The sequence below is a fragment of the Rana temporaria genome, chromosome 1 (assembly GCF_905171775.1).
Source record: "Rana temporaria chromosome 1, aRanTem1.1, whole genome shotgun sequence".
Taxonomy (NCBI): Eukaryota; Metazoa; Chordata; class Amphibia; order Anura; family Ranidae; genus Rana; species Rana temporaria.
The window spans coordinates 654,996,715-655,021,170 of record NC_053489.1 but is presented as its reverse complement, the minus strand read 5'-3'; the positions used below and the strand labels follow the sequence as shown (position 1 = coordinate 655,021,170).

General features: G+C 46.5%; 1 protein-coding gene across 1 annotated transcript in view; it reads left to right on the top strand.

Moving 5' to 3' along the window:
* Positions 1-23,920, top strand: part of DDRGK1 (DDRGK domain containing 1) — an 89,040-nt gene extending 65,120 nt beyond the window's left edge. Inside the window, exons 4-7 of the mRNA XM_040335509.1 lie at positions 14,530-14,568; positions 19,180-19,236; positions 21,173-21,221; positions 23,721-23,920. Coding sequence (XP_040191443.1) covers positions 14,530-14,568; positions 19,180-19,236; positions 21,173-21,221; positions 23,721-23,893 — 318 coding nt within the window. The 3' untranslated portion in view covers positions 23,894-23,920. The remainder of the gene's footprint in view (positions 1-14,529; positions 14,569-19,179; positions 19,237-21,172; positions 21,222-23,720) is intronic.
* The last annotated feature ends 536 nt before the right edge of the window (positions 23,921-24,456 follow it).

Genomic DNA, 24,456 nt, shown 5'->3' with positions numbered 1-24,456 from the left:
CACAAGAAGCTCCTTAAAGTGAAATTCCCCCTTGAAATTTGCTTATGTTTTGAACAAAGTGACAAAAGTTCGAACCTCAGTTGGGTTTTGTTTGCTGTCGGTGTCCCCATTAAGTGGAATAAACCCCACTTCCTAATGTGGTGATTGATGTCAAACTAGCAGGAGGAAAGTTCAAACGTAATCTTGGAAACAAAATAAAAAATTGAATGTTAAAAAAAAAAAAAAAAAATCTTATGCCGCGTACACACGACCGTTATTCATGTCATGGAAAAATGTTTTTCTCGACGTGATTCCTCTCAAGCCTGCCTTGCATACACGTGATCGTGGAAAAAAATGTTTGAGCAAAGCGCGGTTACGTACAACATGTACGACGGCACTATAAAGGGGAAGTTCCATTAGAATGGCGCCACCTTTTGGCTGCTTTTGCTGATTTTGTGTTACCGCATGTTAGTAAAAGTTTGGTGAGAGAAACGATTCGCGCTTTTCAATCTTCGTGCTTTTCAGTCTGTTACAGCGTGATGAATGTGCTAGCTCCTATCTCATAACTTGCTTCTGAGCATGCGCGTCCCCCCCCCCCCCCCCTTGTTAACCACTTCAGACCTGGACCATATTGCTGGTCACTGACCAGGCCACTTTTTGCAATTCGGCACTGCGTCGCTTTAACTGACAATTGCGCGGTCGTGCGACGTGGCTTCCAAACAAAATTGGCGTCCTTTTTTTCACAAATAGAGCTTTCTTTTGGTGGTATTTGATCACCTCTGCGTTTTTTTTTTCTTTGTGCTATAAACAAAAATAGAGCGACAATTTTGAAAAAAATGCAATATTCTTTACTTTTTGCTATAATAAATATCCCCCAAAAATATATATAAAATTTTTTTTTTCCTCAGTTTAGGCCGATACGTATTCTTCTACATATTTTTGGTAAAAATCGCAATAAGCGTTTATCGATTGGTTTTTGCGCAAAATGTATAGCGTTTACAAAATAGGGGATAGTTTTATTGCATTTTTATAAAAATTTTTTTTTTTTTACTAGTAATGGCGGCTATCAGTGATTTTTTTCGTGACTGCGACATTATGGCGGACACATCGGACAATTTTGACACATTTTTGGGACCATGTCATTTTCACAGCAAAAAATTCTATAAAAATGCATTGTTTACTGTGGAAATTACAATTGCAGTTTGGGAGTTAACCACAGGGGGCGCTGAAGGGGTTAAGTGTGACCTCATATGTGTTTCTAACTGTAGGGGAGCGGGGCTGGACGTGTGACGTCATTGATTGCCTTTCCCTATCAATGACAGCGCCACTGTGAAGAACCGGGAAGGTGTGTTTACACACAGCTCTCCCCGTTCTTCAGCGTCGGGAAATGTCCGCGGGTCCCGCGGGCGCAGTCACTGAGCTTCAGACCATGTCGCGGCCACGCGCCCGCGACCCACAGGTAGGCATTTAACAATCACGTACAGGTACGTGATCGTGCCCAGCTATCGTCTGTGTGCAACTCCGACGGAGAAAAAACCCACGCATGCTCAGAATCAAGTCGACACATGCTCGGAAGCATTAAAATTCATTCATTTTTTACGTCACCGCGTTTTGCACGGTCGGAATTTGGTCTGACCGTGTGTATGCAAGACAGCTTGAACGGAATTCCGACGAAAAATTACATCGGATTTTAGGCCATCGGAAAATCCGATCGTGTGTGCGGGGCATTACTGTGCTGCCATGTCAGAAGGGCTTCAATTGGAAAAAGAGAGAGGGCTCGCACTATGCTATAGTAGAGTAATAACTCTATAAATAACCAAATGGGAGCACAAAAAATCCCCCCCTCCCAAAAAAAAACTACATATTTTATATTATAGAAAATATAATGTATTATAAAACATCCCAGACGCCCCCAATGATGCTCATATCATCACAGCCACCCCAATGTGGAGAATTATTCCCTTATAGGGCATCTATCTCTTGGAAGACTGACATTTTGAAATGGTGCAAAAAATATAAAATTATAGGAAAAGGAACATATAAAAAGTAGTTAACATTAGTACAGCTATAGATAATATAATACTAATAAGGAAGTTGCACTGACCACTTGTCTTTATTTATAGAATAAGCAGAAGATATATTGGGGGAATAACGAAATGAGTAGCATTTTCCAATCACTAAAAAGTATTTTCAATGTCTACAAACCCGAACCTTCAGGCACGCATTACATTCTGACTTTATATCGTCTTTGGATTTACCAGACACTCTGGATTGGATATAAATTAAATGTAATGTTTTTGGCTTCTCCTATAAACTATAGTTGCTGGTACTTCTTTTTCTTTTTTTTTTTTTTATATATACCGTATTTGCCGGCGTATAAGACGACCCCCTATTTTTCCAGGAAAAATTTGGGTTTTGGGATATACTCGCCATACAAGACTACCCCCTTCCTACTAGTCTTTCTGGAAGCTGAGGGGTAGCCGGAACAACCGCTAACAGAAACAACCGCTGACAGAAACAGGCTTTTTTCAAATATCACTGTGCCATTACATTACATGCCTCACTGTGCCATTACATTACATGCCTCACTGTGCCATTACATGCCTCACTGTGCCATTACATTACATGCCCCCACTGTGCCATTACATTACATTCCTCACTGTGCCATTACATTACATTCCTCACTGTGCCATTACATTACATGCCTCACTGTGCCATTACATTACATGCCTCACTGTGCCATTACATTACATGCCCCCACTGTGCCATTACATTACATTCCTCACTGTGCCATTACATTACATGCCTCACTGTGCCATTACATTACATGCCTCACTGTGCCATTACATTACATTACATGCCTCACTGTGCCATTACATTACATGCCTCACTGTGCCATTACATTACATGCCTCACTGTGCCATTACATTACATTACATGCCTCACTGTGCCATTACATGCCTCACTGTGCCATTACATTACATTACATGCCTCACTGTGCCATTACATTACATGCCTCACTGTGCCATTACATGCCTCACTGTGCCATTACATTACATGCCTCACTGTGCCATTACATTACATGCCTCACTGTGCCATTACATTACATTACATGCCTCACTGTGCCATTACATTACATGCCTCACTGTGCCATTACATTACATGCCTCACTGTGCCATTACATTACATGCCTCACTGTGCCATTACATTACATTCCTCACTGTGCCATTACATTACATGCCTCACTGTGCCATTACATTACATGCCTCACTGTGCCATTACATTACATTACATGCCTCACTGTGCCATTACATTACATGCCTCACTGTGCCATTACATTACATGCCTCACTGTGCCATTACATTACATTACATGCCTCACTGTGCCATTACATTACATGCCTCACTGTGCCATTACATTACATGCCTCACTGTGCCATTACATTACATTACATGCCTCACTGTGCCATTACATGCCTCACTGTGCCATTACATTACATTACATGCCTCACTGTGCCATTACATTACATTACATGCCTCACTGTGCCATTACATTACATGCCTCACTGTGCCATTACATGCCTCACTGTGCCATTACATTACATGCCTCACTGTGCCATTACATTACATGCCTCACTGTGCCATTACATTACATTACATGCCTCACTGTGCCATTACATGCCTCACTGTGCCATTACATTACATTACATGCCCCACTGTGCCATTACATTACATGCCTCCACTGTGCCATTACATGACTTGCCTCCACTGTGCCATCACTTGCCGCCACTGTGCCATCACTTGCCCCCCACTGTGCCATCACTTGCCCCCCACTGTGCCATCACTTGCCCCCCACTGTGCCATCACTTGCCCCCCACTGTGCCATCACTTGCCCCCACTGTGCCGGCCAAGACTATCTCTTTTTGCAGATTCTGGCTTCCAGGCTGCGGGCATCCATGATTCCGCCTATCACGGATGTCCTCTCGTCCGAGGATGAGAAGGCATCCGTGATAGGCGGATCACTGAACAGAGGCCCTGCTGGGAAAATTTGTGTTCCGCCTATCACGGAACAGTCTGAGGAGGAGGCGCGGCTTTTAAATCATGGATGCCCGCAGCCTGACGGAGACTGTCATTGGCGTATAAGACGACCCCCGACTTTGGATGCATTTTTTGGCATCCAAAAGGTCGTCTTATACGCCGGAAAATACGGTATTCTCTTTTTATTATTAGTGGTTGCTAATTCTAATGAAGCTTAATCATGAGGAATGTAATCCCGATTGTAATGGACATGGCCACTTTTTGCAAATTTTTGTGTGACATGTAGGCTCCTGCTTAACCTCCCTGGCGGTATGATTCTCTCAGAAAAAACATGCTAAAAGCGGTACCATTATTTGCAAGGAAATTTGGCGTTTTATATTGTAGGTCTGTAATTTTTAGAAATAACTCACTTAAATCTGACCAAACAAGATTCTAATAGGCATCCCGGGTATGACATTTTTTTAAAAACAAAATTATAAATTATAATATAATAAATAATTATAAATAATTATAACAAGTAATAATATAATTATAATAAAAATTATTCAATAATGTAATCAAATCAAAATCACTGAAATTTGCTCAGTTGCAGAATTGTTGCTGTCATTATTTTTTTTTTTTTTATGACGAATTTCCCCACAAATCGCTATCGCACAATTCTGCAAGTGATTATAATTTATTATCGCTGTTTTTTAGCTGATCTAAAACTATTTTTGACATAAAGGGACACTTTTGGTTGCTATGGACAATCTACAGTTTGCAGGGAGAAAGAAACGTTTTTATTATATAAAATGACATGTAGGACACTGGGCAGACCACTAGGGACAAGGGGGGTGTGTTTTTTTACATACAGTACTGTAATCTATAAGATTACAGTATACTGTATGTAAGGTGTTTGTTTACTTTTTTGAATTTGGCGCCGTTCTCCGTCCCCGTGCGTCGTAACGTCGCAGGGAACGGAGATCGGCGTCACACGGAGGCACTGTGTGAATCGAGCGAGGTCCCGCTCGCTCACACAGCGGGGTGGCATCGCTGGATCCAGGGACAAGGTAAGTAACTTTGCCTGTGGATCTAGCGAGGCGAGCCCGAGTCTGACTCGGGGTTACCGATCGTAGCAGGAAAATCTAACCCCGAGTCAGACTCGGGAAGACCGCCAGGCAGGTTAACTTAACTTTTATTATTTTGTTTGGGCCACCCTGGTGGTCCAGGGTGGGCTTCCCTGGTGGTCCAGTGTGGCGATCCGAGGGGGGGCTGCGCTGATAAACAATCAGCGCGAACCCCCCCTGTCAGGAGAGCCGCCGATCGTCTCTCCTTTACTCGCGTCTGTCAGACGCGAGTGAGGAAGAGCCATCAACGGCTCTTCCTGTTTACATCGTGAGCAGCCGTGTGGACACGGCTGATCACGTGGTAAAGAGTCTCCGCCGGAGACTCTTTACCGAGATCGGAGATGCAGGGTGTCAGACTGACACCCCGCATCACCGATCGCGGCGGTGCGCGCGGCATGAAATCCTGCAGGACGTTCTGGAACGTCCAGTCAGGATTTCAAAACCACTTCCCGAACGTAAATCGGCTATAGGCCGGGCAGGAAGTGGTTAATGGACTCACAGAGATGCAGGGGGAGAAAGGTTCCCAAGGAAAACTTCAGGTACAATCTCATGCCGCGTACACACGGTCGTTTTTTGTCTTGGAAAAAAAACGTTGTTTTTTATCATGAAAAAAAACGAAGTTTTTCAAACTTCATTTTAAAAAACGACGTTGCCCACACACCATAATTTTTTCAAAAAGCTCTAGCAAAGCGCGGTTACGTACAGCGCGTACGACGTCACTCTTTTCCATTCAAGCTCGCGTCATAACTTGCTTCTGAGCATGCGCGGGTTTAAAAACGTAGTTTTAAACGTCGTTTTAGCCTACACACGGTCATTTTTTATGACACAAAAAACGACATTTTGAAAAACGACATAAAAAATTGAAGCATGTTCGAATTTTTTTTTGGTCGTTTTTTAGAAGACAAAAAAAAAGAAATATATGAACAAGAAAAGCAAATAAAGCAATAGAGATACACTAATGATACAAAACCAAAACTAGAGACGCTAAGGGCTGGCAAACAGAACATGAGCGTATAAACGCATACTCTATGAGGTTGGAGTCTGAAGTGTATTAAAAAAAAAAAAAGTGAAAAAAAAAATAGCCACAACGCACCATATCATTAAAGGGGTTGTAAATATTTTTTTTTTTTAATCTTAATAGCTTCCTTTACCTTACTGCAGTCCTGGTTTCATGTCCTCATTGTTCGTTTTCGCTCTGATGTTGCTGTAATTCCTCTCTGTTCTGAACAGTCTGTTTCCTGATGAAAAAAGTCATGGGAACTTTCTCTCTGTGGTCACTCATCAAACAGGTGTGATTACTGTTGGCTAGATTCAGGTAGCTTTACGCCAGCGTATCAGTAGATACGTCAACGTAACTCTGAATCTACGCCGTCCTAAATTTAAGCGTATTCTGGAAATCAGATACGCTTAAATTAGGCTAAGATATGAGCGGCGTAAGTCTCCTACGCCGTTGTATCTTAGGGTGCAATATTTACGCTGGCCGCTAGGTGGCGCTTCCGTTGAGTTCGGCGTAGAATATGCAAATGACTAGATACGCCGATTCAGGCGACGCTAGGTGGCGTTCCTGTCGTAATCCGCGTCGAGTATGCAAATTAGCTATTTCCGACGATCCACGAACGTACGACCGGCCGTCGCATTTTTTTACGTCGTTTCCGTTCGGCTTTTTCCGGCGTAAAGTTAAAGCTGCTATATGGTGGCATACTCAATGTTAAGTATGGCCGTCGTTCCCGCGTCTAATTTTGAAAATGTTACGTTGTTTGCGTAAGTCGTCCGTGAATGGTGCTGGACGCCATTTACGTTCACGTTGAAAACGATGATGTCCTTGCGACGTCATTTGGAGCAATGCACCCTGGGAGTTTTTTCGGACGGCGCATGCGCTGTTCGTTCGGCGCGGGGACGCGCTTCATTTAAATGAAACACGCCCCCTACCCGCCCAATTTGAATTACGCCGCGAGAGATACACTACGCCGCCATAACTCATGGCGCAAATTAGTTGAGGATTCAAACCAAAGCCAAGTAAGTTACAGCGGCGTAGCGTATCTTACATCTGCGCCGGTTGCAGTGTATGTATGTGGATCTGCCCCTATGTCTCTATACCCTGTAAACAGTCATTTCAGCAAAAAAAAAATATATATTTACAACTCCTTTAAGTTATACAGCAAGATGAGGCATACCAATAAACATAAAAAATATAACCACAAAGAAGCGGAGTTGTGAGGCATAAAGCTAGCACTCAACCCAGTGCAGTAAGCATAAAACAAGTTGGCGTAAACTTGTAAAAAGAGAAAACATAATAGCAAAACTATATAAAAAGTATATAACTTTATAAAGTTCTAGAAAAGTTAATATATAAAAAGTACCCTTGCTTGTACAAAAAGGGGTTCAGGAAGTCATAACTCATTGGGGTAAATGGTAATAAATGGTTGCTTTTTGGTTGAATATCACTTTAAGAAGTGGCCTGCAGAAGCTACAAAATGTCTTAAATCAGTCCAATGGATTGTGACGAACTATTAACGGCCATCTATTGGATTCTTTCTTTATTGGGCTGCATATGCCGAGAGGTTTTGGATTTTTTTATTTTCGTCCCCCGGCTTTGGTTTTTAGTTGTGAAATTGTATCATGTCTTGTGTGTCACTCTGACCTTTGGAATGAATTCTTGAATTAAAACGATGACAAAACCACGTCGGATGTCTGCTCGGCTCTAAGCACCAGCTACAGTGCCGACCACATCTTAAGGCGGGGGCGTGTGGTGCGGTGGTGGTTACAATATGAAGTAGTCAGGTCCTAGCACCCAGTCATAAGCCTGGCTCTTGTGTAGGAGTTGGTCTAATTATGGGGTTCTGTATTTGGTGAATTGTGCTGGGCTGCTGCTGTCTCTTGCTGGGGACCTAATCTGTGCTGGGCTGCTGGTGTCACTTGCTGGGGGCCTAGTTTGTGCTGGGCTGCTGTCACTTACTGGGGACCTAGTTTGTGCTGGGCTGCTGTCACTTGCTGGGTACCAAGTCTGTGCTGGGCTGCTGGTGTCACTTACTGGAGACCTAGTCTGTGATGGGCACCTGGTGTCCCTTGCTGGAGACCTAGTTTGTGCTGGGCTGCTGGTGTCCCTTGCTGAAGACCTAGTCTGTGATAGGCAGCTGGTGTCCCTTGCTGGAGACCTAGTTTGTGCTGGGCTGCTGGTGTTCCTTGCTGGAGACCTAGCCTGTGCTGGGCTGCTGTCACTTGCTGGGGGCCAAGTCTGTGCTGGGCTGCTGGTGTCCCTTGATGGAGATCTAGCCTGTACTAGGCTGCTGGAGACCTAGTCTGTGCTGGGCTGCTGGTGTCCCTTGCTGGAGACCTAGCCTGTACTGGGCTGCTGGAGACCTAGTCTGTGCTGGGCTGCTGGTGTCCCTTGCTGGAAACCTAGCCTGTACTGGGCTGTTGGTGTCCCTTGCTGGAGACCTAGCCTGTACTGGGCTGCTGGAGACCTAGTCTGTGCTGGGCTGCTGGTGTCCCTTGCTGGAGACCTAGCCTATACTGGGCTGCTGGTGTCCCTTGCTGGAGACCTAGCCTGTACTGGGCTGCTGGAGACCTAGTCTGTGCTGGGCTGCTGGTGTCCCTTGCTGGAGACCTAGCCTGTACTGGGCTGCTGGTGTCCCTTGCTGGAGACCTAGCCTATACTGGGCTGCTGGTGTCCCTTGCTGGAGACCTAGTCTGTGCTGGGCTGCTGTCACTTGCTGTGGGCCAAGTCTGTGCTGGGCTGCTGGTGTCACTTGCTGGAGACCTAGGCTGCTGGTGTCACTTGCTGGGGACCTAGTCTGTGCTGGGCTGCTGGTGTCCCTTGCTGGAGACCTAGTCTGTGCTGGGCTGCTGGTGTCCCTTGCTGGAGACCTAGTCTGTGCTGGGCTGCTGTCACTTGCTGTGGGCCAAGTCTGTGCTGGGCTGCTGGTGTCCCTTGCTGGAGACCTAGTCTGTGCTGGGCTGCTGTCACTTGCTGGGGGCCAAGTCTGTGCTGGGCTGCTGGTGTCCCTTGATGGAGATCTAGCCTGTACTAGGCTGCTGGAGACCTAGTCTGTGCTGGGCTGCTGGTGTCCCTTGCTGGAGACCTAGCCTGTACTGGGCTGCTGGAGACCTAGTCTGTGCTGGGCTGCTGGTGTCCCTTGCTGGAGACCTAGCCTGTACTGGGCTGCTGGTGTCCCTTGCTGGAGACCTAGCCTATACTGGGCTGCTGGTGTCCCTTGCTGGAGACCTAGTCTGTGCTGGGCTGCTGTCACTTGCTGTGGGCCAAGTCTGTGCTGGGCTGCTGGTGTCACTTGCTGGAGACCTAGTCTGTGCTGGGCTGCTGGTGTCACTTGCTGGGGACCTAGTCTGTGCTGGGCTGCTGGTGTCCCTTGCTGGAGACCTAGTCTGTGCTGGGCTGCTGGTGTCCCTTGCTGGAGACCTAGTCTGTGCTGGGCTGCTGGTGTCCCTTGCTGGAGACCTAGTCTGTGCTGGGCTGCTGGTGTCCCTTGCTGGAGACCTAGTCTGTGCTGGGCTGCTGGTGTCCCTTGCTGGAGACCTAGTCTGTGCTGGGCTGCTGGTGTCCCTTGCTGGAGACCTAGTCTGTGCTGGGCTGCTGGTGTCCCTTGCTGGAGACCTAGTCTGTGCTGGGCTGCTGGTGTCCCTTGCTGGAGACCTAGTCTGTGTTGGGCTGCTGGTGCTGCTGCTTTATTTAGCACCCATGTAACACCCTCCTCCCTGATTTTGAATTAGACAAATTAGGTCATTGGCACTATTATGAAATCATTTACGCACAATTCTTCATCTCTGCTAATTAGGCAAATGTGTTTAAGTGATTGTAAAGGATAACCTTTTATTTTTTTAACATGCTCTTTTTTAGGCTGCATTCACATTGTAACGCCGCGTATTTTGCCGCGATTTGTTTACTTTTTTTTTTTTTACAAATAATTTCCATTGATGTCTATGCCGAACGCCAATGCCACCTGAAAAAAAGGGTCCGGGACTTGTTTTCAGCTGGCAGGCGTACGGAGTTTCGGTGTTCGGCGTGAGATGTGAACCATCTCATAGACTTCAATGGAAATTCGCCCCTCCAGCGGCACGAGCGTCGCGCTTCAGGCGTATATACTCCGAGGTGTGAATGCAGCCTAACACAGGGCAGCCCTGATTATCCTCTTTTTGGGGTCCCCCACCAGCGCGCCTGGCTCTTCTCCCCCGCTGATTGCCCACCATAGCAAGCCGCTTGTAATGGGGGCACTTGTGCGTGCTCATGCCCAAGCCAACGCTGTGTGTCTATAGAAACACAGAGCGTGGTGCGACTCAGGCCAACCCCTTGCTCCCTCACTGGCTCTGAATGTCAGCAGCGGGAGCCAACAGTAATATCTAGCAAACAATAAAGATTTTAACGTGTGCAAAAAATTAAGTAACTGCCCCGTAGGCAAGCAGTATTAGAATTAGATCTATTATCTGTAATTATAAACATCTGCAAGTATATTATATAGCCTTGTTGGTTATACCTTTAAAATCTTCCTAAGCTTTGACCTTCTCGAGATATTTTGTCGCAGCTCATGCTACATGTACATGCTCATTTTATCATGGCTGTGCCATAAATTCCAATTTGCCTTGCCTTGGGTGACTTAGGCTGGCCCTAAATGGGTAGAATTTTGGTTGAAACTTCTTAGGAAAAGAAGGTTCTAAGAAAGCTTTTCTAATCATTAGTGGAGTCAAATCATTGTTCATTTTCGACTGCAGTGAAGGGAAAATTCGAAGGAGCAGGATGGAACAAACAAATTTCTACAGTCTACAGTACCTGTCGCCGAGAATGTGTTTCCAGCACAACGGCATCGCGCTGATTCTCGGCGACATGGTGCAGACATCTCGCACTCGCTGGAATAAGAAAAGCACATTCCAGCGAGCGCGTCATAGAAGCGACGGGGATCCGACTTGGATTCCCGCCAATTCCAGCCGCAGCGTTTGGTATGAATCATGAGGGGGAACTCCACGCCAAATTAAAGGGGGCTCCCAGATTCCGATAAGCCCCCCGCCCGCAGACCCCGACAACCAACGGCCAGGGTTGTCGGGAAGAGGCCCTGTCCTTATCAACATGGGGGGGGGGTGCTCTGGGGCAGGGGGGAGCCCTGCGGCCCCCCCACCCCAAAGTACACTGTCCCCATGTTGATAAGGACAGGGCTTATTCCCGACAACCCTGGCCGTTGGTTGTCGGGGTCTGCGGGTGGGGGGCTTATCGGAATCTGGGAGCCCCCTTTAATAAGGGGGTCCCCAGATACCATCCCCCCACCCTAGGTGAATAAGTATGGGGGGTACATCGTACCCCTACCCATTCACCTGGAGGAAAAGTGTCAATAAAATAAACACACAACACAGGGTTTTAAAATAATTTATTAGTCAGCCTAGGGGGGTCTTCTCCGCTCTCCGGGGGTCTTCTCCGCTCTCCGGGGTCTTCTCCGCTCTCCGGGGGATCTTCTTCCACCTTCTACGCTCTCCGCTGTCGTCTCGGCGCTCCCTGGTCCTTCTCCCGCTCACTCTCTAGTGCCTTCTTCGGGGCTGGCCACCGCTATCTTCTTTGAAGCTCTCTTACTAGCGGCCCAGTCTTCTTTGCCACCTTCTTCTTTTCTTCTTATGTTGACTCGCCGCTTCCTCCCGCTGTAATGCCGGGTGTGCGAGGCGGCTGCGATTTATATAGGCCTCTTATGACGTCACAGTCCCAGCATGCTCCGTGGGTCCCGGAGCATGCTGGGACTGTGACGTCATAAGAGGCCTATATAAATCGCCGCCGCCTCGCACACCCGGCATTACATCGGGAGGAAGCGTCTAGTCAATATAAGAAGAAAAGTAGGCAGAAGGCGGCAAAGAAGACCGGGCTGGCCGCCGCTAGTAAGAGAGCTTCAAAGAAGATAGCGGCGGCGGCCAGCCCCGAAGAAGGCACCGGAGAGCGAGCGGGAGAAGAACCGGGGAGCGCTGAGACAACAGCGGAGAGCGGAGAAGATGGAAGAAGACCCCTCGGAGAGCGGAGAAGACCCCCAGAGCTGACTAATAAATGATTTTAAAACCCTGTGTTGTGTGTTTATTTTATTGACACTTTTCCTCCAGGTGAATGGTTAGGGGTACGATGTACTCCCCATACTCATTCACCTAGGGTGGGGGGCCGGTATCCGGGAGCCCCCTTATTAAAGGGGGCTCCCATATTCCGATAAGCCCCCCCCGCCCGCAGACCCCGACAAACAACGGCCAGCGTTGTCGGGAAAAGGCCCTATCCTTATCAACATGGGGACAGGGTACTTTGGGGTGGGGGGGGCCGCAGGGCACCCCCTGCCCCAGGACACCCACCCCCCCCATGTTGAGGGCATGCGACCAGCTGTTTTTTCGGCGTAGGGGTCCTCCTTACAATCCATACCAGACCTAAGGGCCTGGGGGGGAACCCATGCCGTTTTTTAATTTAAAAGTTGGCGTGGAGTTCCCCCTCATGATTCATACCAAACGCTGCGGCTAGAATTGGCAGGAGTCCAAGTCGGATCCCCGACACTTCTATGACGGCTTTTTCCCATCGTGGCGAGCCGGCTCGGCGCTGGCTCCCGCAACGGGGCTCGTAGGTGGTCAATCTGGCCGAGAAAGGGAGCAAGATTGACACAATAGCGCGGTCACCTACTGTATGTGGTTTTCATTCAGTCAAGTTCATTCACTCCAAAGTCAAATGTTAAAAGCAAACTAAATCTTTCGAGTGACATTCAAATGTTCTGAGGATCTTCGTAAGGATTTTGACTTTAGGTGAAAAGCAGAATTAGGGAAATGAAGAAAAAAGAACCTCCATAATACCCCTTGCTTTGGCAATAGAGGGGGACAAAAAAAAAAAAAGGAAGTAAGCTCCATTATAACATTATGATGGGTGTTGAGCAGCCATTGTCAACCAGGTTTCCTCCAGAGATTGCTATGAGCTATAGCTGAATGACCTCACATTTGATGGCATACAGTGCCTTGAAAAAGCGATAAAACGCCTTAAGGCCGGACACGCGCGTTTCAAATTTTGGCCGGCGCTACAGGAACCGGCCGAGATTCGGACTGTTAATGGGAAGTCAATCGATCGATTTTGGGTTTTCACTAGCTGTAAGCCGTAATCATCAACATTTTTAGAAGAAATGCTTGAAATATATCACTCTGTGTGTAACGTATCTATATAAAATATATGTTTCACTTTTTAACCTCTTAAGGACCCCTTCACGCCGATATACGTCGGCAGAATTGCACGGCTGGGCACAATCACGTAGCTGTACGTGTCTCTTAAAGCCCAGCCGTGGGGTCGCGAGCGCACCGGCGGCGGCACGCTCGCAACCCGGTCCTAAGCTCCGTGACTGCGCCCGTGGGACCCGATCGCCGCCGGTGTCCCGCGATCGGTCACCGGAGCTGAAGCACGGGGAGAGGTGTGTGTAAACACACCTTCCCTGTTCTTCACTGTGGCAGTGTCATTGATCGTCTGTTCCCTGATTATAGGGAAAGACGATCAATGACGTCCAGCCCCGCCCCCCTACAGTTAGAAACACATATGAGGTTACACTTAACCCCTACAGCCCCCTTGTGGTTAACTCCTAAACTGCAATTGTCATTTTCACAGTAAACAGTGCATTTTTATAGCACTTTTTGCTGTGAAAATGAGTGGTCCCAAAAATGTGTAAAAATTGTCCGATGTGTCCGCCATAATGTCGCAGTCACGAAAAAAATCGCTGATCGCCGCCATTAGTAGTAAAAAAAAATTATTAATAAAAATGCATTAAAACTATCCCCTATTTTGTAAACGCTATAAATTCTGCGGAAACCAATTGATAAACGCTTATTGCGATTTTTTTTTACCAAAAATATGTAGAATACGTATCGGCCTAAACTGAGGACATTTTTTTTTTATATATATATATTTTTGGGGGATATTTATTATAGCAAAAAGTAAAAAATATTGCATTTTTTTTTTCAAAATTGTCGCTCTATTTTTGTTTATAGCACAAAAAATAAAAACCACAGAGGTGATCAAATACCACCAAAAGAAAGCTCTATTTATGGGAAAAAAGGACGCCAATTTTATTTGGGAGCCACGTCACACGACCGCGCAATTGTCAGTTAAAACGACGCAGTGCCGAATCGCAAAAAGGGGCAAGGTCCTTAACCTGCATAATGATCCGGGGCTTAAGTGGTTAAATTGAATTACTGAAATAAATTAACTTTATGGTAATATTGTCATTTTATGAGATGCACCTGTATTGTCCTGTGTTTTTATGTATTCAAACTATGTCTTTATTTACTTATAATTATAATATGTAGAGGAAGACGTATTTCTCATGACATAATCCACTTCTACTTCCTATGTATTGGTGATACACATTGGTACGTTGGTAGCAGGTCCTAATGTGTTTCTTTTTTTTCTTCTGCAGACACGTAGTTTCCTTACAGAGTTTATCAACTACATCAAGGTGAGTGACCAATCCCAGCAGTTTTTAACCATTTAAAAAAAAAAAAATAGTTTTGATCCTGTTTTTGGATTTCACAGGAAAATATAACATAGTTCAGCACAGCAATGATGTTGATACAAAGACCTAATAAAATGATCCACCAGAATAAAATAATGTTGGTTAGAGACAGAGGACTATACATGGCAAATGTGTGTTATAAGGCTCCATGTACACCGGGCTTAAAAAAACATCTGTTCTCTCAAGAGAACTTTGTACAAAGTTTAGACGAGTTTAGGAGAGTTTAACGTTTTTTCTGCCTCCAAGTTCCAAACTCGAACAAGAAGTTTTTTTTTTTTCTGCTTCTAAACGTCATATCTAAACTCAAAATATGCCTCTTAACGTCCTAATATGTGCATGGACACATATGATAACATTGAGCTGCTTTTACAGTAAAGCTGCACGACTCTGGCTAAGATGAGAATCACAATTTTTTTGCTTGAAGATAGATCACAATTCTCACGGCGTAACATCGTCTTACACATTAAATAAAAAAATTGGTCTAACTTTCCAGTTTAGTTTTTTTTTTTTATTCATTGAAAAAAAATTTTTTTTTCAAAAAATTGCATTTGAAAGACCACTGTGCAAATACAGTGTGACATAAAAAATTGCCATTTTATTCCCTAAGGTCTCTGCTAAAAATATACATATATATTTTTAGCTTTTTTTTATTTTTAGCTATTTTTTAATCGCGATTAATTGTGCAGCTCTATTCTACAGGCAGAACACAAAACTCCTGTAGAAGCAAAACATTTTTTAAGCCAGTGTGCATGGAGCCTAAAGCGCTTCCAGAGGAGGAAGCAGGGAGATGTGGATGGAAAAACCCACAAGGGTCGTCATCAGCCCAAGGGGGTCTGTGCTTGGCCAAGATAGTCAGCATAACAGCAGATAAGAACAAATAACAAAAGCCTATAACAACTAGGAGCACTGGGTCAGTAAAGCTTCTGAGCGGTCAAGGGCTGAAGAAATGATGGGGTCAACCATTGCAGGGAAGGCATTGAGTTGGTGAGGTCAGTCTGAAAAATGGAAGGAAGACAAAAGAGCAGATACCTGTGAATAAGGTAGGGTCTGTTCTATGAAGGCTTGCCACCTGGAGATGAAGCGCTTGATGGCGATGGTTTCGGGTTTCTATGAGCTACTAGTAGGCAGATGTAAATCCAGTGGGAACAAAAAATAAGTCCCAATGTGGTGGCCAAACAGCGTAAGGATAGGATCCTCGGAGTATCGACAGTGAAGACAGAGGCTACTTGATGGCAATAGTCAGAGTTGAGTGGGTGTATCCAGAAACGATGCACAAGAGAGGGCCTGGACATGCCCTTACAGTACCGGAAATATAGACTATTTTAGTGGGATTGTTTTGGTACCAGACATGAATCACGTATTTTTTTCTCCTTATAAAATATAGATTTTGGCTAATGAACTGTACAAGCTTTGCAAATTAAAGCGGACCCTCAATCTTTTTCTAAAGTTGTTCTCCTCTGCCCAAAAATAACAGATTTTATTTTTTTTGTCATAAAGTTCAGGTCCATTCTTGACATACACTAAGCCAAGGGTGTCAAACTTTTCTTGTGGGCCACATCAGCATTATGGTTGCCCTCAAAGGGCTAGTTGTATCAGCACCCCACCCCCCTTACATCAGGTGTCAAGAGCCCCCCACCATCAGAAGTCAAGCATCCCCCCCAACTATCCCTTACATCAGTGCACCCCCTTACATCAGGTGTCAAAAGCCCCCCCCCCCCCCACCATCAGAAGTCAAGCATCCACCCCACTATCCCTTACATCAGTGCACCCCCTTACATCAGGCATCAAAAGCCCTCCACCATCAGAAGTCAAGCATCCCCCCAACTATCCCTTACATCAGTGCACCCCCTTACATCGGGTGTCAAAAGCCCCCCACCATCAGAAGTCAAGCATCCTCCCAACTATCCCTTACATCAGTGCACCCCCTTACATCAGGTGTCAAAAGCCCCCCACTATCAGAAGTCAAGCATCCCCCAACTATCCCTTACATCGGTACATCCCCTTACATCAGGTGTCAAAAGCCCCCCCACCATCAGAAGTCAAGCATCCACCCCAACTATCCCTTACATCGGTGCACCCCCTTACATAAGGTGTCAAAAGCCCCCCACCATCAGAAGTCAAGCATCCATCCCAACTATCCCTTACATCAGTGCACCCCCTGACATCAGTTGTCAAAAGCCCCCCACCATCAGACGTCAAGCATCCCCAAACTTTCCCTTACATCAGTGCATCCCCTTTCATCAGGTGTCAAAAGCCCCCCACCATCAGAAGTCAAGCACCCCCCCCCCTATCCCTTACATCAGTGCACCCCCTTGCCTTGTGCTGCTGCCAGGAGGGCTGAACAGAGACGTGCAGAAGTGGAGGAGTCCTGTCCTCTCTGCTGCTGACTTCTGAGACCAGGTGAGGGCAGAGACAAGGGGGGTACGAGGGCCACATAAAATGACCTGGAGGGCCGGATTAGGCCCGCGGGTCTTGTGTTTGACACCTGTGCACTAATCTGTAGATCCATCTTACTCTATTCTTTGCAAAGATGAGTAAGTTTACACTCTACAACCATCTTGGTGGGCCTCATTACTGTGCCATGATGGTGTATCTCTACTGACAAGCAGCCAGGTATAAAGTGAAGAGAAGTCTGATGGTAGCAAAGGGAAAGAGCGGTTAGTGGAGGGAGGACTTGTGTCTGTTTTTAGAGACAACCTAGAGGGAAGCCAGTGACATCTGACTGTAGATACTCTTCATTGGGTGGAGAGGTGACCTCCTGCCATTAGGTTCCTCTTGATCGTATCCAGCTTGCCGTTCCCTTTCCCCATGGTAATTACTGTTCCATTGAAGATCCTACAAGATGATGAGGACTTGTTGGCTGGTCCAGCTCTGAGAACTGAATTCCATGGACTGTTATATTTCACAACCTGCGGTCCGTAGAGGTCAGTTCTCCAGCTTGGCTGTCGCCCACCACAACACTACGAAGAAGACGACGTCTCCCGTTACTGTCCTGCCTCTTCTCCGGTCTGGTGCTCCTCTGTATTCCAAACACTCATATTTTACGCAAGGTTTTTTTTTTTTTTTCATAAATAAACCTTAAAAAAAAAAAAAAACACACCTAAATGAATTGCATAACATGACTTGGGGAAAACTACATCTTCATAGGTACAGTGCCCGTAGACGTGGCATCGGCGTAGTTTTGGAAATACTACAATTTGTTTTAAATCAAATTTGCATTTGATGGTGTGGCACAAGACACTACAGTGTGGGGGGATGTGATGTGAAGTAGAAAGAAGGGAAGCGCAAACTACAGTTGTAGGGGTAGGTGATGTGAGGGGGGTGGGCACAGGCCACTGCTATGGGAGAGGGCACAGGACATTGCAATGGGAGGGGGCACAGGCCACTGCTATGGGAGGGGGCACATGCCACTGCTATGGGAGGGGGCACAGGCCACTGCTATGGGAGAGGGCACAGGACATTGCAATGGGAGGGGGCACAGGCCACTGCTATGGGAGGGGCCACAGGACACTACAGTGTGGGGGGATGTGATGTGTAGTGGAAAGAGGGGAAGCGCACTCTACTGTTGTAGGGGTAGGTGATGTGAGGGGGGGGGGCACAGGACACTGCTATAGGAGAGGGCACAGGACATTGCAATGGGAGGGGGCACAGGCCACTGCTATGGGAGGAGGGCACAGGACACTGCTATGGGAGGAGGGCACAGGACACTGCTATGGGAGGGGGCACAGGCCACTGCTATGGTAGGGGGCACAGGCCACTGCTATGGGAGGGGGCACAGGACACTGCTATGGGAGGGGGGCACAGGACACTGCTATGGGAGGGGGCACGGGACACTGCTATGGGAGGGGGCACAGGACACTGCTATGGGAGGGGGCACAGGACAATACAGTGTGGGGGGATGTGATGTGAAGTGGAAAGAGGGGAAGCCCACACTACAGTTGTAGGGGTAGGTGATGTGAGGGGGGGGCACAGGCCACTGCTATGGGAGGGGGCACAGGCCACTGCTTTGGGTGGGGGCACAGGACACTGCTATGGGTGGGGGCACATGACAATACAGTGTGGGGGGGAATGTGATGTGAAGTGGAAAGAGGGGAAGCGCACACTGCAGTTGTAGGGGTTGGTGATGTGAAGGGGGGGCACAGGACACTGCTATGTCCTGAGGACACTACTGTGGGGGTAGGGAGGGGCACGGGGCACTGTGCTGTTTTTTTTGGACCTAATTGTTATTTTTTTAAAGGGTGCCCCCCCCCCCCCCCCCCAATTTCCTCCGTGTTGTCTAGGTAGATCTTAACCTCTGAAAGGTTGCCTTCCCCTGCTGTAGATGCTTGCCATTCTAGATAGAGGTTGTAATTGGTGATTTTAGGATTTCTATGCCTTCTTTGCCTTGTAATCTGTCCATTTGGCCATGCCAATACATGAGGCTGGATTCCTGCTATCTTTTCTTATATCTTTCCTATTAGCGCCACCATGTGGTCCATTTCCATAAAGCTATGGCAATACCTACCTGTGGTTGTGTGTTTTTGCTGCTGCTAAGTTTAAGGTTTTGTCTTGTAGGCTTCAAAGGTGGTTATTCTGGAAGAACTGGGGGCTAATTTTGGTCTGCGAGCTCAGGTAATATGGACATATGTGTATATTCTATTATCCAATCCTGACTGTGTGCTTCTGTGACTTCTCAATAAATGCTTTACCCTTTAAATCCTGTTGCTCTGCTTTAAACTGCATTTTCCATCATGTCTTTTTATTTGTGTATTTTTTTTTTTTCAAATAACAATGCTGCCCGCTCTAACCCCTTGATCCTTACACTAGCGCTGCACCTGCCTGCATTACACATGGGTGTGGGGCGCTTTCAGATGATGGGTTTTATACGTCGTGCTGCGGCCATAGCATGTGTACACCCCCACCCGCTGCCATTGCCGCTAAACAGGGTCGCATTTTAGGGGCGGTAAATGTGTGACTCAACCCCGGGGGTTTTCAGCCTCCCCGAGCTCACGTGTGAATGAGCAACAGGAACGCCACAAGCTGAGGTGCAAATAATAATCTTTCTTATTTAAAATAGCCATCAGGAACAATTTCTAATCTGACACGTTTGCACCAGGCAGAGTGCAGTTCTAAGCTGAGGCTTTTAGCACCGGGCACTGCACAGTTCTACTGACGCGTTTAGCACTAGGCACAGCGCAGTTCTAAGCTGACACACTTGGCACCAGGCACGGCACAGTTCCCGCTGATGCGTTTAGCACCAGGCACAGTGCAGTTCTAAGCTGACACGTTTGCACCAGACACAGTGCAGTTCTAAGCCGACGCTTTTAGCACCAGGCCCAGCACAGTTCTACTCATGCATTTAGCACCAGGCACAGCGCAGTTCTACTGACGCATTTAGCACAAGGCACAGCGCAGTTTTACTAACACGTTCAGCGCCAGGCATATCGCAGTTCTACTGGTGCGTTTAGCGCCAGGCATAGCGCAGTTCTACTGATGCGTTTAACACCAGGCACAGCACATGTTTAGTACCAGGCACAGCGCAGTTCTATACTGACACATTAAGCACCAGACACAGCACAGTTCTAATCTGACATGTTTAGTACCAGGCACAGCGCAGTTCTATACTGACACATTTAGCACCAGACACAGCACAGTTCTAATCTGACATGTTTAGTACCAGGCACAGCGCAGTTCTTTCTGACGCATTTAGCACCAGGCACAGCGCAGTTCTATGCTGACGCATTTAGTACCAAGCGCATCGCAGTTCTATTCTGACATGTTTAGTATAAGGCATAGCGCAGTTCTTGCTGACACATTTAGCAGCAGACACAGCACAGTTCTATTCTGACATGTTTAGTACTAGGCACAGCACAGTTCTTTCTAACGCATTTAGCACCAGGCACAGCTCAGTTCTATTATGACGCATTTAGTACCAAGAATCGCATAGTTTTATTCTGATGCATTTAGTACCAAGCACAGCGCAGTTCTATTCTGACATGTTTAGTACCAGGCACAGCACAGTTCTATGCCGACGCATTTAGCACCAGGCACAGCACAGTTCTATACTGATACATTTAGCACCAGGCACATCACAGTGCTAATCTGATACATTTAGTACCAGGCACGGCTCAGTTCTATTCTGACATGTTTAGTACCAGGCACAGCACAGTTCTATTCTGATACATTTAGTACCAAGCACAGCACAGTTCTATTCTGACATGTTTAGTACCAGGCACAGCACAGTTCTATTCTGATACATTTAGTACCAGGCACAGCACAGTTCTCTTTTGACACGTTTAGTACCAGACACAGCACTTTTTCCAAAAGAGGAAGTACTGTGCCTCGCCTGAAACAAATAGAACACAGAATAGAGTTTGTTCCTGCTGGCTATTTTATTAAGGGAAGAATATTATCTTATTATTTTGCATCTCGGTGCGCCTGTTGTTGGCACAGTTGATTGCTTGGTGGAGATGAGCCGAACAACTCCTGAGATGTTACTATGGAGTGTGGAGTTGGATGTGGTGTGTTTAGTCTGATCTCTCTGCTTCCATTATTCTTGTCTTACCAGGACGCCATCAGCAGAATACAAGATCTATTGGCTGACGGCTCTATCACAGGTCAGTAAACCCTCCTAGTAATATACACCTAAACACTTGTTACTGCAGTCACTAGAAAAATGAGAAATACATGAATAAAAGTCCTTTCTCCCAGCCGAAGCTGCATTAGATTCATTGGTGCACAGGTGAGACATCCGGGGTCTAACAGTAATAAAAGAGAACCTGTCACCAAAAAAATCATCACTTTTTGCCCCCTATGTGATGGGGGTGCCTACACACAAAAACATTGATTCTAATACATGTTGCATATCGTCAATCACACCGGAGTAAGAGCAATGATTATAGCACCAGACCTCCTCCGTAACACTAAACTGATGACCTATAGGGGGCTTTAAAATGTCACCTATAGGAAATATAGGGTACTGAAGCTTGTTGCCATTTCACAAGCACATGCAAATTTAAGGTTTAACATGTTGGGTATCTAAACCTCGTCTTTTATTTTTTACCAAACAATTGGTAAATGTATTGTGTTTTAGTGTCTTTTTTTTACTAAAATGTTGTGTTTTCTAAACCTTTGCAGTAATTGGAACTACTACTATTTTATTCATAAGGGGGGTCTGCTTTCAGAAAATGTAAGGGTTTGTAAGGAGTGCGGGGTTGTGATAGGGAATTGACAAGTTAAAAGAAGGGGCAGAGGAGCTGGGCCAGCATTAACAGTGATTGGACTCTTCCAAAGAAGTTGAGAGCTGTGATGTAAGGAGGGCGGGGGTTGTGCTAGAGTATTGACTGATTAAAGGATGAGCTAGGCCAGCATAAACGGTAAGTAGACACTCCCAAAGGAGGCAGGAGCTATGATGTAAGGAGGGCGGGGGTTGTGCTAGAGAATTGACTAGGTAAAGGAGGAGCTAGGCCAGCATAAACGGTAAGTAGACACTCCCAAAGGAGGCAGGAGCTATGATGTAAGGAGGGCGGGGGTTGTGCTAGGAAAAGAATTAAGAAAAGAAGGAGCTGGGCCAGCATAAAGAGTGAGTAGACACTCCCAAAGGAGGCAGGAGCTATGATGTGAGGAGGGTGGGGGTTGTGGTAGAGCATTGATTAAGTAAAGGAGGAGCTAGGTCAGCATAAACAGTAAGTAGACATTACCAAAGGAGGCGGGAGCTATGATGTAAGGAGGGCGGGGGTTGTGCTAGAGAATTGACTAGGTAAAGGACGAGCTAGGCCAGCATAAACAGTAAGTAGACACTCCCAAAAGAGGCGGTAGCTATGATGTGAGGAGGGCGGGGGTTGTGCTAGAGCATTGATTAAGTAAAGGAGGAGCTAGGTCAGCATAAACAGTAAGTAGACACTCCCAAAGGAGGCAGGAGCTATGATGTAAGGGGGGCGGGGGTTGTGCTAGAGAATTGACTAGGTAAAGGAGGAGCTAGGACAGCATAATGAGTGAGTAGACACTCCCAAAGGAGGCGGGAGCTATGATGTAAGGAGGGCGGGGGTTGTGCTAGAGAATTGACTAGGTAAAGGAGGAGCTAGGACAGCATAATGAGTGAGTAGACACTCCCAAAGGAGGCGGGAGCTATGATGTAAGGAGGGCGGGGGTTGTGCTAGAGAATTGACTAGTTAAAGGAAGAGCTAGGCCAGCATAAACAGTAAGTAGACATTACCAAAGGAGGCGGGAGCTATGATGTAAGGGGGTGGGGGTTGTGCTAGAGAATTGACTAGGTAAAGGAGGAGCTAGGCCAGCATAAACAGTAAGTAGACATTACCAAAGGAGGGGGGAGCTATGATGTAAGGAGGGCGGGGGTTGTGCTAGAGAATTGACTAGGTAAAGGAGGAGCTAGGCCAGCATAAACAGTAAGTAAACATTACTAAAGGAGGCAAGAGCTATGATGTAAGGGGGTGGGGGTTGGGCTAGAGAATCGACCAGCCATATCTTTTTCTTCAACAAGTGCATGAAAAGCTATGTAGGAAGGTGGGGGGGGGAAGGTTGGCGGAGCTGGGTCAGCACAGAGAGTAATTGTACATTTTTGGTAGAGGCGAGGGCTATGATATGCAAGGGAGGTGCGCTAGAAAACCAATTCTAAACCTAAACAAAAATAGTTAGTTTACCTCTCAGGTCCCTGTATCATAATCCAGTGGACTCGCACTATGGGTGCTAGCTTGGGCTCCTCCTGGCTCTGTGTTGAAACTGAAAGAAAAATATCCTGATTGGCGCACTCCAAACAAACACGTTGGTCATGCGGGTAAACATAGCCTCAGCCTAACTCCTTCCATGCTACACCTCCTCCTGACGTGTTTCGTCTGACTTGGTGAAACACGTCGACCATGGCTTGGACAAAGCTAGGCTGAGGCTGCTTTTATCACATGGCTATCAGATTTCTTTGGAGTGTGCCAATCGGGATCGTTCTCTTTCAGCTAGAAAACTGAATAGTCACACTTTCAAACAAGTTTTTAAATTGAAGACAAGGGTCTCTTTAATTGAATAGGCAGTGCCCACCAGTAAGCCGCGCCCACCGGTAAGAGTCGGGGGTTGTTTCATGCCTGTGGTTCTGTATTTGTCTGCAGGTGTGATCGACGACAGAGGAAAGTTCATCTACATCACGGCAGAGGAGATGACAGCCGTCGCCCAGTTCATCCGCCAGAGAGGACGCGTCTCCATCTCCGAGCTGGCCCAGGCCACCAACAAACTCATCAACCTGAACCCCGAGACCAGCCCCGTCCCCCTCCAAGTATCATAAACCCAATAAATCTATTCTAAAGACTTTCTTTTGTTATAAGCCAGCTCTTTGCAGTGTGCAGCCGTCCAGCTCCCAGGGAACTTTCAGTCTCAGTGCCGTTGCTGGTGATGCATGCTGGGACTTGAAGTTCCCTGACAGCTCCAGAAATGACATTAGATTTTGGCAGCTGCTGGTGATTTGGTTTATTTTACATCTCAGAGTCTCCAGCGATGACATTTCTACACGAGTCCCCTAGCCACAGCAGCAGCCATTACGATAGAGGCTCATACTTACTGCGTTTAAAAATAAAATGATAAATGCAGCTGCAGAAGTGAGACTGTGTTGGATTTGTAATGCCAGTGAGAGATTCATCAGCTGAAATGTAATCCTTGGTTTAACTGAACCTTAAAGCAGAACTCCAGACAAATAACTAAATTCACATTTGAAATACACTATGGGACCTGGCAAAATGTGTGTAATCGTACACAGACGCAACCTATTGCCAGCCACTGCCACGGTGGTGACATCTGTATTCATTATTGCAGCTTTCTTGCTTTCTGTGTTAGCTGTCTGGTCATTAAAAT